The sequence below is a fragment of the Aulonocara stuartgranti genome (assembly GCF_965226115.1).
Source record: "Aulonocara stuartgranti genome assembly, chromosome: 16".
NCBI classification, from domain to species: Eukaryota; Metazoa; Chordata; class Actinopteri; order Cichliformes; family Cichlidae; genus Aulonocara; species Aulonocara stuartgranti.
In genome coordinates, this window is record NC_138952.1 from 919,543 (window position 1) to 934,144 (window position 14,602).

The 14,602-nt window shown below is 44.2% G+C and overlaps 1 protein-coding gene across 2 annotated transcripts; it reads right to left on the bottom strand.

Annotated features, from left to right (window-relative positions):
- Positions 1–401: 401 nt before the first annotated feature.
- LOC309691510 (interferon alpha/beta receptor 2-like) lies at positions 402–14,523 on the bottom strand. 2 transcript variants are annotated; one of them, XM_082509227.1, is made up of 7 exons: positions 14,363–14,523; positions 9,265–9,397; positions 7,541–7,716; positions 6,865–7,016; positions 2,431–2,587; positions 1,513–1,634; positions 402–1,280 (listed from the first exon to the last, which is right to left on the bottom strand). In XM_082509227.1, exons 1-7 carry the CDS (start codon positions 14,421–14,423, stop codon positions 1,164–1,166), a joined length of 918 nt encoding a protein of 305 aa, XP_082365353.1. In that variant the 5' UTR covers positions 14,424–14,523; the 3' UTR covers positions 402–1,163. The 2 variants fall into 2 exon arrangements, with proteins under 2 accessions (XP_082365353.1, XP_082365354.1); XM_082509228.1 differs by having other exon boundaries at positions 14,384–14,519.
- Positions 14,524–14,602: the final 79 nt, after the last annotated feature.

The window sequence follows — 14,602 nt, forward strand, 5'->3', positions numbered from 1 at the left end:
AGGAGGTGGCTGGGGAGAGGGAGGTCTGGGCTTCTGTGCTTGGGCTGCTGCCCCCGAGACCCGGCCCCGGATAAAGCGGAAGAAGATGGATGATGGATGGATGGCAAACATACATTCAGGAAATATCTGTTCCTTTCGTCTAGTCTTTTTTCAGACTGTCCAAAGAGGAGCTCCAGAAAGCTGAAGAACTGTTGCTCAAGAGCACTTTAAAAGATACAGGCAGCCTCCCATTAGATGCACCGGAGGTATAAATGTGATGATTCTAGGTTATGTTCACAAAGGTTGACCTGTGACCTCGAGGGATTTGATCTCAGTGTGTGGAAGCTCGTCCTCACCTGCTTTAAACAGGTGAGTCCAAAGTGTGATTAATACAGCATCATCCACAAACCTTCACATCAGACTCTCAGAGTTCAGTTTGCTTTATTTAAAAATGAAAGAAAGACAAGTCAAGAAAACAATCAAAGAAAAATCATCGCATTCAAAGTTCACTCCAAATATGGGTGGAGATGGCTGCACAGGCATCCACCCTTCACTCCCCTGCAAACCAGATAAACTTGACTTTAAATGAAAAGCATGGGTCTGCTTATTTAGCACAGAAAGCAGGAAATACAGGAACACTTCACAGTAACGCTTCACATATAAACTTACAGTAACGACACCGAGATTTTATGAAAATTTCACTTCCTGTCTCGATTAATGGGATGAAGAAGAGCTCCAGGTTATAAAAATATAGACACAGACGTTATTCAGATTCACAGGAGACGCTATTGTCAGGATTACATCGTCACAGGTCCGACAAAGATGGGAACGACCTGTTGTGGGACGTGTCCCTGTGGGAAACCGTGTCAGCTCAGCGACGATGACCATCTGAACTCAATCAGTCCAGGTGAGACTGAAGGACTGCATCAGCTGTTCAGGAGTTTGACATTTTTATACACGCGCCCCATTTTCAGGCTCAGAGCAAACAGAGCAGGACTTTTATACAAATATTAAGAATAGGTGGCAGAGTTAAAATGATCTGAGCTTGTTCAGCCCACTGAACCAAAGTTTGTTTGATCCAGAATCCACTGCGGTGGTGTAACAGATGCCAACCGACATCATCCATAAAATACTTGTTACACATCATTACACCTGAAGCCCCACACCCGCTCCGCCGGCTCCACCTAAACAGACTTCTCCGAGTGGCTCCTCTTCAGGCGGTCAGACGAGCCGTCGTCATGTGAGCTCTGAGGCGAGAGTCCGGGTGGAGCGCTTCCTCGCCGGTAGAGGATGACGTACGACTGGAAGAGAGGGCGGGACCGTTTACTCTGACCTCTGCTCAGTCACAGCAGCTCTGACCACGAGTACATGCAGACACCAGCATTTAAATAAAAACACCGTTAACAACAGCAGCAGAGGCGAAACACTGATCCCACACTGTGTCATGTGACTTCCTGTGGACTGCATCAAACGTAGTTTGTGTCATCAGATGATTGATAAACTGGTTAAATCTGATCGATTAGTCGCTGTTACCAGAGATTTGGGAAGTCTCGTTTTCAGCACACTGAAGGTCAGCCGGCTGCCGTAGGCGACCAACGCCATGAGGAGGAACACCAGCGCGCAGAAGGCCCCCAGCAGCACCACCAGCATGTACACTGAGGAAGAGACCAGGGTGCAGGTGTTAGACTTCCACCTGCACATTTACATGCCTGAGAGGAAGTGCTCGCTCTGAAACCAGGTTCCTCTTTCAGTCTTCGAACACGGTCCATGTGCCTTCATCAGGGCGTGAGGTCTGTGAACACGCATGTGTCCATACACGGTAATAAAACCGAGCTCCCATTGGCTGTGCCGGACGCACGAATGTGACATCATGTGAAAAGAAGAGCTAGGCTAATCACAGAGGTGCGTCTTACATACTACATTCAATTCAAAACTGACACTCTGGAGTTTCCTCGTGTCTCTGAGCAGTGAGAACATTGACATTCAATAAATATTCTAACTTATCAAACATGATTTTGTGGCACAAACAGGATTTCTTTATCACCAGACTCCAAATAAGCTACAGCAGCGTGTGGACAGAGTCTTCCTGTCACACCGTGGACAATCAGGTCAGCTTTAGCGCCATCATAAACTTGTAATAAGCATCGGCTCGTGTCTGGACTTCTGGACTCCTCCTTCATCTTATACCAGACCCTGAAACTAGCTGTCCTAACTCCTCCCCTCTTTAATCCAACTTTCTTTCCAATTGGGTCTCATGCTCTGGTGGGCGGGGCTTTGACCCCCTCTGTGACGTACTACAGAAGCAAGAGAAGAAGAACTCTGTGATAAACAGTAAAGTGGGTTAATTCAGCTGTTTATACATCAAAACAAGATAAAATTAGAGCTGTCGTCTTTTAGCTCACTAAACTGAAATGACATTAAGCAGGAGAGCAAGTCTGCAGCCACACATACGTGAGTTTCTGGGTGGGGGGCTGGTGAAGGCACACTGAGCTTCACTCGGGATGGCTTTGGAGAAGTGCGGCTTGACGGAGGCGGTCACACAGTACTCCACACCTGTCTGCAGGTAGCTGATCACAGTCTCCTCAGAGTAGGGCATATGCAGCGTGAACTGAAACACACAAACAGACAAAGTTCATGCTGACGGTCCGACAGGCGCAAACAAACGTCATCATGTGACAGGAAGAAGATGCTGAAAATGGACCACGCTTCAGCCAACCCTGAGATCCCCCATCAAAGGTTGGTCATGGATCTGCTGCTGTGTGGTGTGGATGATTCACTGTGAAAAGTCCTGATGCTCAGCTTCACGGCCACCAAAATCAGAGTGTTCTCCAACGTGTCCACAAACTGTTTGTGGACCTGAGCTTAAACACGTGCACATGAACACAGCTGGTGAAAAGCTGGACAAGGTGAAGACTGAATGTTCTGGTTTGTGGGCTTTTTAAAAACACATGCAGAGGCAAAGAAGCGCAGCACGTTAGAAAAGGAGAGCCTGATCCAACACAGAAGGAGGAAACTGACAATACGGGAAAACCTGCAGGTCAGGAAGCTTTTAAACCTTCGACCAAACCTTCACAGATTTCTGATTCTCTGCAGGCAGGTTTATGTTATGTAGTTACCTGACCTGTAGCTTCTCCACTAGTTCCTCCAGGTGGCGCTCTTTCCTCCATTTCTTGTCATTCCAAACAAACTGGTGCAGATGCACTGTACTTTGTACTTTGTACAGTGCATCACTTCCTGTGTTACAACCGTGATTTTATTTTTCCAAAGACAGGAAGAGCTGCAGCTCAGCAGCTGATCAGAACAGGAAGTAAAGCAGAACGACGCACTGAGCCGCTAACATGAGGAGCTACAGAGCGCAGAAACATCTGGGCCAGAGGTGGCCCTGTGTGGACTCATATATGTCTGGGATCAGAGACAGAAAGCTGTGAGGAAGCCCACATCCACAGGAGGTCTGTGCTTATATCTCTGAGGTGTTTGATCAACCTACCAGCTGAGAAACGGTGTGCAAGTGTGCCTAGAAGAAGGCAAAGGGGTCCCACCAAACACCGATGGGGTTTAGATTTCTCTTTTGTTCATTCACTGACTGATAAAAATAAATGATTAACTCTTTGATTTTTGAAAGCATTCTTTGTTTACAGCAGTTTCTCTCACCTGCCTAAAACCTTTGCACAGTACTGTATATGTGTGTGCGTCACATAAAAGTCCACACAGGTGAGACGTGGATTTGCTGGACAAACTGTGTTCACACCTGAACATTTTAGAGAGTTCAGGGTCACTGAGGATGGACTCACTACTCATAATGTGAAAGTGTGACACGACTCCATCCTGGACTCATGATGTCGACTTCAGCAGAAAATGTTCATTTTGTGTACTCGGACATAAATGCGATGAAAGTCGTGTGGCTCGTGATCGATTCATAAAGTTCCATCACAGGGATATTTTCAGTAAGCTGCTGTTGCAGCTCGTTAAGTCGCTCGTATTCTGTGTTTGTGCAGTTATTGCCAGCTGTCAAAGCTGAGCATTAGTGAGTATCGAGGTTAAGGAGGTCGTGTCCCGCCTTCGCCCAGCCGCTGGTGGGCTGATCATCTCGGTGACGGCACCATCTCCTCCTGGTTTAATGAGCTTTAAACCTTTAAGTACCCATGAAGACAGCAACAACAAATCACTATAATTTTATAAACGTAACCACATACGACTTCTTGATTAAACATAACCAAGAAGTTTTTCCACAAAAGGGACACAGAGAACGAGAGGACTCACATCCAGCAGCAACAATCAGAAGATAATGAGCCGACTGAGACTGTGGTGGAAAAAGTTGTTTTTTCACCAAAACCCTCAAAATAACTGTTTTTCTTTAATGTTTGTTATGTATTTACTGTGTTTTTGCTACAACTGCTTTGAACTGCTTTTATTTTTCTTGTGAAGAAGACATTAAGTGTTGTTTTAGTGGATTTTAGCTCAATATGTGAATTATTTTCATCCTAGTTTTACAGGAAATACTGTGAAGTCGTACATTAAAGTTTTATTTGTAATAAGTATTTGATCAAAGCCAGAATAGTTGTTAGTTTGTTGCTCTGCTACAATCTGCAGGATACGACACATTTTCCAACATACTGAAGAGTTTATTGTTTTTCTCATAAACGTTTCACATTTGTACTGAAAATTTGCCATTTTTGTTGTAAATGTCTTATTTTCCCCATAAATATAAGATGGTTTGGAAAGCTATGTGTGAAAGCGGAGCTTTTGAAAGCTGCTTGTCGTGCCTCGTGCGCACCTTTACTTCCTTTTTTGACACCAGACCGTGCGCCATGTTTTTGATGTAGGCTTCTGATTGGCCAACACTTCTGCGTTTCCACGTGGACGAGGACAATTAGACAGTAAGTGGTTGCACTTAAAGCACCCAGAGTATTAATCACATGTGTGGGCGTGGCCACAGATGTGCTGTCCAGCTTGACTCTTATTGATTGTGCAGAAACATCACTATTACTGCTACAAATAGGAATATATTCATCTTCATAATAACGTTTTGTTTAGGTTTTTGTTTATTATGCTTATTTTGGTCACAGATGTATTTTGGGGCGTGTGAACGTGCTCTTTGTGTTAGCGCCTCCTGTGTAAATGTGATACAGGCTATAAATCAGCTCTACACCTGCAGCCCAAACCTCCAGACGCTGTCTCACCTGCTTAACTCCTGACCCCGATCAGGGGGTATCAGCTGACCTCCACAAAGTGAATGAATCCTGCCTACCAGGACATGTAAGCGGGGGATTTTTCTGTAACTTTCAATGGGACTTTCAGGTCCTGCTTATTGAGGAAGACTCTGTCAATCATGTGTGTTTAATCTCCTCCAGCCGACATGTTCCAGCTCGCAGAGATGACTGACCCTCTTCTCTTGAAGCTCAGCGTTTCCCCGAACACAGGCAGATGTGAGCTGGGGAGAGGAAGACGCTGCCAAAAACCACAGAGTGAAAAACGTCAGCGGCGCCTCTCCAAGCCGCGAGGTGCTTAATAATCGTAGCGAGCTTTCAGACGAGCTGCTGTGTGGGTTTGCCGTTGTGATTTCTTGGTATTCCACACGGCTCAGAGTTTCACAGCATGTAAACGGCCTCCGTTACAACACGCAGGTGTGCGTGACGCGGGAGGATCCGAGGCTCTGCGGCTGGTTCGTCTCAGCATCAAAAAGTTAAAATTTTCCACAAAACACAGAAGTGCTGCTAAAGGAGCGTGGATGAGGTCAGCTCCTGTTTAAGGTGGAAGAGTAAATGTTGAGCCTCACCGTTTATTAACAGCAGGGCTGAAATGTAGGAAAGTTTGCTCTCCATGGAAAACTGTGTCGTCTTACATGATGATGACCAAGAACAAAAACCTACATTTGAATGAACCATGAGAACTTCACAAGATCATAAAACATTTCCTTGTAATAAGTCAAAGCGAGAGAAGTACTAATAAAAATCTGGAAATGTAGTCCTTCACAGACGTGTGCAGGAACTTTGTACTGTCGAGTACACCAAAAACACAACCACATGCAAACCCCTGTGGGTGTAGCCACAGGAGGAAGACAGGAAGTACCGTTTAAACGCACGCATGTTTGCAGAACTCAGATTACCAGTGTGACGGCGCCGAGACAACCGAAGCGCTCCGAAAGTTTAGTCGTAAAATTATTGTGTTGGTAAAATATTTGTTGTATTTGCAGCGGCACAAGTAAAGACTGTAATCTGAATAAATGTTGCTTCAAAACTCAAATCCTGATGAAAAGACATGTTTGACATGTTCATTCATTTTCATTTATCGTTGAACGAGTCACAAAATGATTTTAGATTTCAATTTGTGTTTTAAACACTTTTAGTTTCTGAACACTGCGATGATTTACAAAACTTAAATATCCCTGAATTCTCTTTAATCAGAAAAGTTATTTTATACCAACAAAAAAAACAAGATTTACTTATAAAATAAAAGCCAAGATTCACTCATTAAAGAAAAGCTTGTATAACTGGATCAACATGTAAGGAACTTTCTGAGGGACACCTTTGTGTCCACACACACAAAATCTACAAGATAATCTAAAACAACAGGCAGAGTTTGTAGGTTGTTTTAGAAAAGTCTCAGTCTTTGTGTGTTTGGCCTTTTGTCCACATGTAAATGGGGTCCTGGGTTACAGAAAAACTGAAAGAAGACAAACAAGTGTAGATTTATCTGGTTTTATGATGGTGGGGCAGCTTCTGGTTTGTCTGCATTCTTGTACCGTTAGGTTTAAATATCCACCTGACTTTTCTCGTATTTTGTGTTTTCATGTTTAAAGCAGTTCTTGGGGGTAACGGGGGAAACCCCCTTTTCAAAAAACACCCGAGTGCTGGTGGGCGTAGCCTGAGTGTACGGCCGACATACCTCCGCTCCGTCGCGGGTTCGTCGTACGTGGAAGACTAAGTCTGTGTGGCTGTCCTTCAGGTGCTCGCTCGCCAAGACTTCAGGAAGTGTGAGGTGCAGGATTAAACAGTTCCCACATCCAGACACCGCAATGTCAGGAGGTCCAATCACAGCTACAGAAAAAAGAAGAAATTCAGTCAGCTGGAAGGAGACTGGACACAAATCAGTACAGCGACACAAACACAGGCGATGATTTTAGTTTCTGTCAGCAGAAAAACCCTGAAGAGATTTCTAACCAGGGAAACTGTTCTCAAAGGAAAACGTCATGGGACCGTGTAACATCTGTTTAACGAAGCTGTGAGCAGGACTAGAAGAAGATGAAGGTAAATCATTAGGAATGTACAGGTGATGGCACGAACAGTCACATGACGTGGATACGGCGACGTATCCTGGCTCAGGGCGAGCTTTGATAAAACAACCACAAAACCAGAAAAATATGATGTTTGTGGTGTTAAATGCAAGATGGTGGGTGGAGTTACTGATGTAACCTGTGTTAATAGGAGTTATCGTTTTACACTGCTGTAAGGTTACAACAAATATGACATAATAATAGGTACAAGTGTGCTGTGTTGGCTCTCCATCACACGCTCATGCTTTCATCATAAAACTGGTAATGAAACGTGTTAAAGTGCCTCACTGTCTGACAGCGGCAGGAAGCTGTCCGATACCGTCCAGCTGGACCTCTGGGTGGCCGTGAAGGCCTGGACACGAGCTACGTAGTGGTCGAACGGGTCCTTGAAGGCTCTGGTCAGGTCACATGTTTGTCCCGCCCTCAGTGCCACGCAAGCCGGCACCGGCTTCCACAACTGCTTTCTTCATGTCGAAGAAAACAAAACACAAAGACAGACAGATTACTGTGTCATCCTGTGAAATAAACCTTTCACAGATGAATGAAGCTGTGGGCGTGTGCGTCATCCACAATAAATAACCTCACATCTGCCTTCAAATAAATATGAAAGTTTACATTTACTCAGAAAGGAAAGTGCTGACTCTGTATTTAGAGGTGCCTCAGAAACAGAAATGAAACATGAAACTTACTGAACAAAGGAGCTAAATAAGCAACAAACACAGGAGATATCATTCAGGATCAAACGAGGCTGAAATTAACTTTACTGACATTATTGTGACCTGACGTTTTAGTAAGAAGCACCTTCAGCCCAGGAGGTGCCAAACCTCAGGGACTGAGAAACCAAGAGTACAGTGAAGAATTCATGTTATAACACAGAAACTGCTTCTGTTTCTGGGACATCATCACTAGAATATCGACTTGAGTCATTCCCAGGCGCCGTTTTTACATTTCTGACTACAAAGCTAACCACACAGTCTCTGATGTACTGTATTTTCCGCACCATAAGGCGCACTTAAAATCCTTTAATTTTCTCAAAAATCATCAGTGCTCCTTATGTATGAACTCTGGTTGTGCTTACTGACCTGGAACCGATTTCATGACGTACACGGCGCTCAAAAATCTGTTAAAAATGTTTTACAACAACTTTGGTACAAGATGAAGCCGCACCGCTTGATGAACTATCAGGGGGTTACGGCAACTGTAGTCAAGGGGCCTCACGGAGTAATCTGGGTCCTAAACTCCGCTTCAGGTCCCAAAGTCAAACGAACACTGCGGCATCACCGAGAGTTACAAACTGTCTAAAATCTTTCATCTTTAAATAAAATTATCAGTGTTGCTGCTTTACCAGGTGTAACAATTAAGTTTAACATCCATGAAAACAGGATTTATTACGTTTAACAGAGTTAGAAGTTAGCAGGAAGTTCGCTCGCTAGCTTCCACCTAAACATGATATAGCATGTTCTGACTGAGAGATTTCTGAAAAATTCAAACGTACAGCTCTGCTATCACTTCCAACATAAATGAAGACAGAAAACTAAACAGCAGTGACATTTGTAGGGTTACTGAAGTTGGGCTAGCTGCTATATAATGATGTGCTACGTGATCGCTAGCAACACAGCTATGTTAGCCTAGCATAAACACAGTGAAGCTGGAGGATGAACGCTAACTTTTTTCCACTCGATAAAAGTTAACATGAGGGTTCCTGATGGTTAGAGACAAATGCAATCACATGGCAGGATGCTGTAAACGGACCAAACTTCAGTCAGGAGAACAACTGAGATAATCCATCCACAATACGAGGTTAGTCAGGAGACACTGGCTGGTTTTAACCTTTGTGCTGTGATAGTACTAATCACTAATCACTGCTCTGCCGTGTCAAACAAGACCAAGCAATCTGTCCAAGCTGCTCTATTAAAAAGACCAGCGAAAGCCTTTAAATTTAGCCTGACACTCTGAATCTGAATCGGTTTTGTTTGAGACAGCTTAAATTTCTGATCAGATTTTCTGAATACCTGGAGCGGACGACTTCTACCATGAATTGGGCGTCAGAGGGGGTCTGAGGGCCCGGCTGGAAGCTGAGTGTGTGTTCCAAGTTGATGGAAGAGATGGAAACGCTGGAGGGTGCAGAAAGGGAAATGCCCGTCGCTACAGAAAGGAAGAGGATATAAAAAAGTTTTAAAATAATCCTCCTGTATGCTTAGACAGGAAGTGTTTGTACTCACACAGTTTCGGCTCTGCAGATTTAAAATGAACCTCTCAAAACGCATTTGAAGTACAAACTCTCAGCTTTACTTCACGGAGTGGAATAATCCACTATTTTATAACAGGATAATGTACTTAACACTGTTTCTTACACAGGAGTGGATATATCTTTGTTTCTTCAAAAACAAAACTCATCCATCCAATAGTGCGAGGGACCATTTGCTGAGGACTCATTAACAGTTTGGTCCACAGAGAGAACAAAGACAAGATCGTGGACATCCACAGGAGACAGAGGGGGATGATCCCAGGATCCTTTCCATGGTGAAGAAAACCCCCCTTACAACATCCAGTCAAGTGAGGAAGACTCAACGTGAGGAAGACTCCTGTTATCGTAGGCCTTTACACACAGACTGACTCAAAATTCAGAATTTTTCAGATGTGAACTTGTCTGTAATGTTAGCATGAAACGATGAGCTCGTCCTGATGTTCCTGAACACAAAAAGGAAGAAACAGAGATTCTGGTTTGTCCGATGCTCGGGAGCAGGCGGCAGCAGGGAGGATTTCCTATTCTGATCCCCGAGTCGAAGCCTTGGGACGGGTTTCAGGATTGAGCTCCTGTTTATTAGAGTTGTGACCACATCTGAGGAGGCAGAGTACTGATTCAGAGAGCCGACTGACCCGCAGCAGCAGCTAGCTGTGAATCTGAGGGATGCAGGATTATTTACTGTTTATAACTTTGTGTGACTTGAGCTACGAGAGCAAGTGTGGCCAAACGCAGTGACCTGAATGGTCAGATATTTATTCACATGTGAAAGCTGGAATAACCCAGCGTGATCGGAGAAATTAATGCTTTAAAGCTGTTCGCTATCACCATCCTGACACTTTGGAGCTGAAATCATAAATGTGGGTGAGAAATGTAGGGAAGCTGAATCTGCAGGAACTTTTCACAAAACTAGTTTAGAAGTCGGAAATAGAAAAGCTTAAAGCTCTAATGTCCAGCAGGGGCCGACTCCTCTGGCTGTGAAATGAAGTCTGATTGCATAGAGGTCTGTGAGACATAAGCCTCCAACTCAAAAAAGATGGTCTCATTGGAGTAAGAAGGGACCTGAAAACAGGGAGGGTTTAGGGCGGAGCTACATTTGATTGACAACTGCATCGTCCCTCTGTCCTCGCAGGTCTCACATCAAATCAAATCAAAATGTATTTCTATAGCACTTAATAATACAACTAAGTTGACCAAAGTGCTTCACAGTCGGTCAGAGCAATAGCATAAGACAGAATAAAAACAGTTAGAAGGAGGACAAGAAACAATAAGGTAAACAGCATAACTAGCCGTCTGTGAAGGTTCTCAGTCATCCAGGTCATCGTAGTCAAAGGAGCTTGCCAGACGCTTTTCTTTGCAAGCTCCTTTGACAGCATAACTAGCCACGAAACTAGTTTGAATCAAAAGCCAAACTACAATAACATGTTTTAAGACGCAATTTAAAGACTGAATGGACTCGGAGGAACGAATATAGGGAGGGATGTTATTCCAGAGGCTGGGAGCTACGACAGCAAAGGCCTGACCTCCTCTGGACTTCAGACGAGACCTTGGTTGGGTCAGGAGCATTTGATTGGAAGATCTACAAATGGAGGCGATCGGATAGATACCTGGGAGCCGATTGAAAATTTTAAAAGTAAGCAAGAGAATTTTGAAATTGATACGGTAGAGCAGATCTACCTGCTCGTTTGTCACATCTGGGTTCAAAGCATCAAGATGATGATGAGGAAACATCTTCATGATGGGAATACATCACAGTGTGTCTGTGAGGTGTCTGTATGATGTGCTTGGATCATGACAGTGTTCTTTAGTTCTTTAAAGACATCCACAGGAGACGACGGATGTTTCACTCAGAGCTGCTCTGACCTGCCTTTTGGCCTACTTTGGACAAGTGGACTCTGTCACTCACCTTCAGCCTTTATTCAAAATGATCACGATTAAACCTCCAGGTTTGGGAAGGGTGGGTTTACAAAAAGAGCTTCCAAATGGGAATGTGGACAGTTGGATCACCTCCAGACCTTTCACCCGCTTCATTTACAGAGAAACAGCAGCTCCATTTGATCTCCTGAAAATCAGAAACTGTGCAAAGAAATGTCTGTAGTCTCTCAACTAAGTGAGTAATATTCCTGTTCAATCCCGTGAAGTAAAGCTGAGATTCTGCACTTCAATCACAGAGTCACCGCTATAAAAGGCTGTGACTGTTCAGAGACCTACAGCAAAGAGCACTTCAGTACAGACTGAGAGGGAAACGAAACTTACCTGAGCCACAGACAAGTGGCTACTACATAAATGCAGTGCAGGCTGTTGGAAGAAAGACATACACATGACAGCAGAGTCAGCGTTTCGTCACAGGTAGTGACGTTCCAGGTGACTAATTCAGGGATCACTTACACCGAGCCAGACTAAAAGTAAGGAAAAGGACGAGTCTGCCGTTTATGTTCAGGAGTAAATCAGATGGGTGGCTCTTTGCGTGCCGATTAGCAGTGCGTAGCTAACCTCCTGCTGTTCAGAGACTGTTTGCTTTATCTGGATCATGGACCTTTTCTTTATGGTTTGCGGTTCTGTGACAGCGGTTAGCAGTAAGTTGACTGCTGTTACTGACCCAGTGGGCGTGTCCCAGAGATAAACTTTCCCCCTTGGACCAAAGAACAGTGACTAACATGAAGGTATGTTCAGTAGTTTAGATGGTTACCTAGGCAACCAGAGCTTGCAACGTCCGCTAGTGGCCAATCATCAGCTACAAAGTGCGATGACTTCCTGTGTGGCCAGTATCCGCTCTTTGAGTCTGACATCATTAGCTGTTTCCGGGTCCAAACTCCACTTCAGGTCCCAAAGTCAAACGAACACTGCAGCATCACTGAGAGTTACAAACTATCTAAATTCTTTCATCTTTAAATAAAATGATCAGCGTTGCTGCTTTACCAGGTGTAACAATTAAGTTTAACATCCATAAAAACAGGATTTATTATATTTAACAGAGTTAGAAGTTAGCAGGAAGTTAGCTCGCTAGCTTCCACCTAAACTACGTCCCTACCCTCACCTATGGCCACGAGCTGTGGGTAGTGACCGAAAGAACGAGATCGCGGATACAAGCGGCAGAAATGAGCTTCCTCCGAAGGGTGGCTGGCCTCTCCCTTAGAGATAGGGTGAGAAGTTCGGCCATCCGGGAGGGGCTCAGAGTAGAGCAGCTGCTGCTCCACATCGAAAGGAGCCAGCTGAGGTGGTTCGGGCATCTGACAAGGATGCCCCCTGGGCGCCTCCTGGGTGAGGTGTTCCAGGCATGTCCCACCGGGAGGAGGCCCCGGGGCAGACCCAGGACACGCTGGAGAGATTATATCTCTCGGCTGGCCTGGGAACGCCTTGGTATTCCCCCGGATAAGCTGGAGGAGGTGGCTGGGGAGAGGGAGGTCTGGGCCTCTTTGCTTAGGCTGCTGCCCCTGCGACCCGGCCCCGGACAAAGCGGATGAAAATGGATGGATGGATGGATGGATGGCTTCCACCTAAACATGATATAGCATGTTCTGACTGAGAGATTTCTGAAAAATTCAAACGTACAGCTCTGCTATCACTTCCAACATAAATGAAGACAGAAAACTAAACAGCAGTGACGTTTGTAGGGTTACTGAAGTTGGGCTAGCTGCTATATAATGATGTGCTACGTGACCGCTAGCTACACAGCTATGTTAGCATAACATAAACACAGTGAAGCTGGAGGATGAACGCTAACTTTTTTCCACTCGATAAAAGTTAACATGAGGGTTCCTGATGGTCAGGAACAAATGTAATCGCATGGCAGGATGCTGTAAACGGACCAAACTTCAGTCAGGAGAACAACTGAGATAATCCATCCACAATACGAGGTTAGTCATTAATATACTGCTGCATGGGCTGTAGCTACATCAGAAGGGTTTAAACACTGAGTTTTAAAATGAACAGTGGTGATAAAAACCGAGAGAGGCCGACAGGGATCACTGACTGTTTTTAGGGGCTTGTTCAGATTAAATAGAACAAAATACAAAACATGTTAAAAACACAACAGCCTTAATAAACCTGGCTCAGGGTTCATACTCATCACTTAACAGCCAGATCCCTACACTGACTAGGGAGGGAGCTAAACCTGACATGTATTATAGCATGTAACACTGTAAGATATCTATGACAATATAAATAATCTGAAATTAGTTCAGAACTTTTACTTTAAGTGTCTAAATTCTTCCTTTAGCAGTGTCTGAACATTAACTCGACACAGGCTGCTTTAAAACCTAAGAACAGAAATGCACAAGGACCAAACCCAAGCATCAAGATCCAGCTGAAAGTTTTACTTATCGCACCTTCATGGCACCATTATCAAGGTCCAGAGACTTTAGAACAATAATATTATAGAAAATCTGAGCAATAAATCACTTTACTGTCAGTAAACTTCATTATCAACTTTTATATTGTGATTTTGTGTCAGTCTTTTGGCAAATGAGCAAAAGTCATTCTACAAGTTTAAGGAAGTGAAGAGAAATGAAACCAGAAGTAACATTTTACAACAAATAATAATGATAATTAGTTATTTAAAATGTTATTAATATAATAGGTCATTTTTTAAACTGTCACAGTTTTTCCTTCACTACCAGTCTGATTTCCTGTGACCCCCTCCTCCTTTGAACTCCCCCAGAAACAGATTCAACACCCCTGTAAACCTGCTGAGAGCTCAAATCAGACATTTCCTGTAAGTCCATGAGTGCTTCAGTAGAAATAAGAATGATTATTAATTCTCCTGCTAACATCCACACTCACTCTTTTCCTCCAATACACACAAACTTCAATGCAAAGGTGTAAAAAACCAGAGAAAACAACAGAAAGCTTCAGTAACCCCCCACCTTCACCCCAGTGAGCATTACCAAGATGTAAATGCAGAAGCAGCAGCATCCACAGCCCCATCGTGTGTCCATGGACTGTGCCAAAGTTAGACTGCTTCAAGGCGGCTGATAAGCTGTTTGTGGGGCTGAGGACAACCTATAGAGGGAGGGGAGGGCAGCACAGGGGCATGTGTTATTGTACAGCTCTGAGTTTCTGTTTCCACAGAAGTCCCTCCCTGCTCACACTACAGCTCCAGCTCC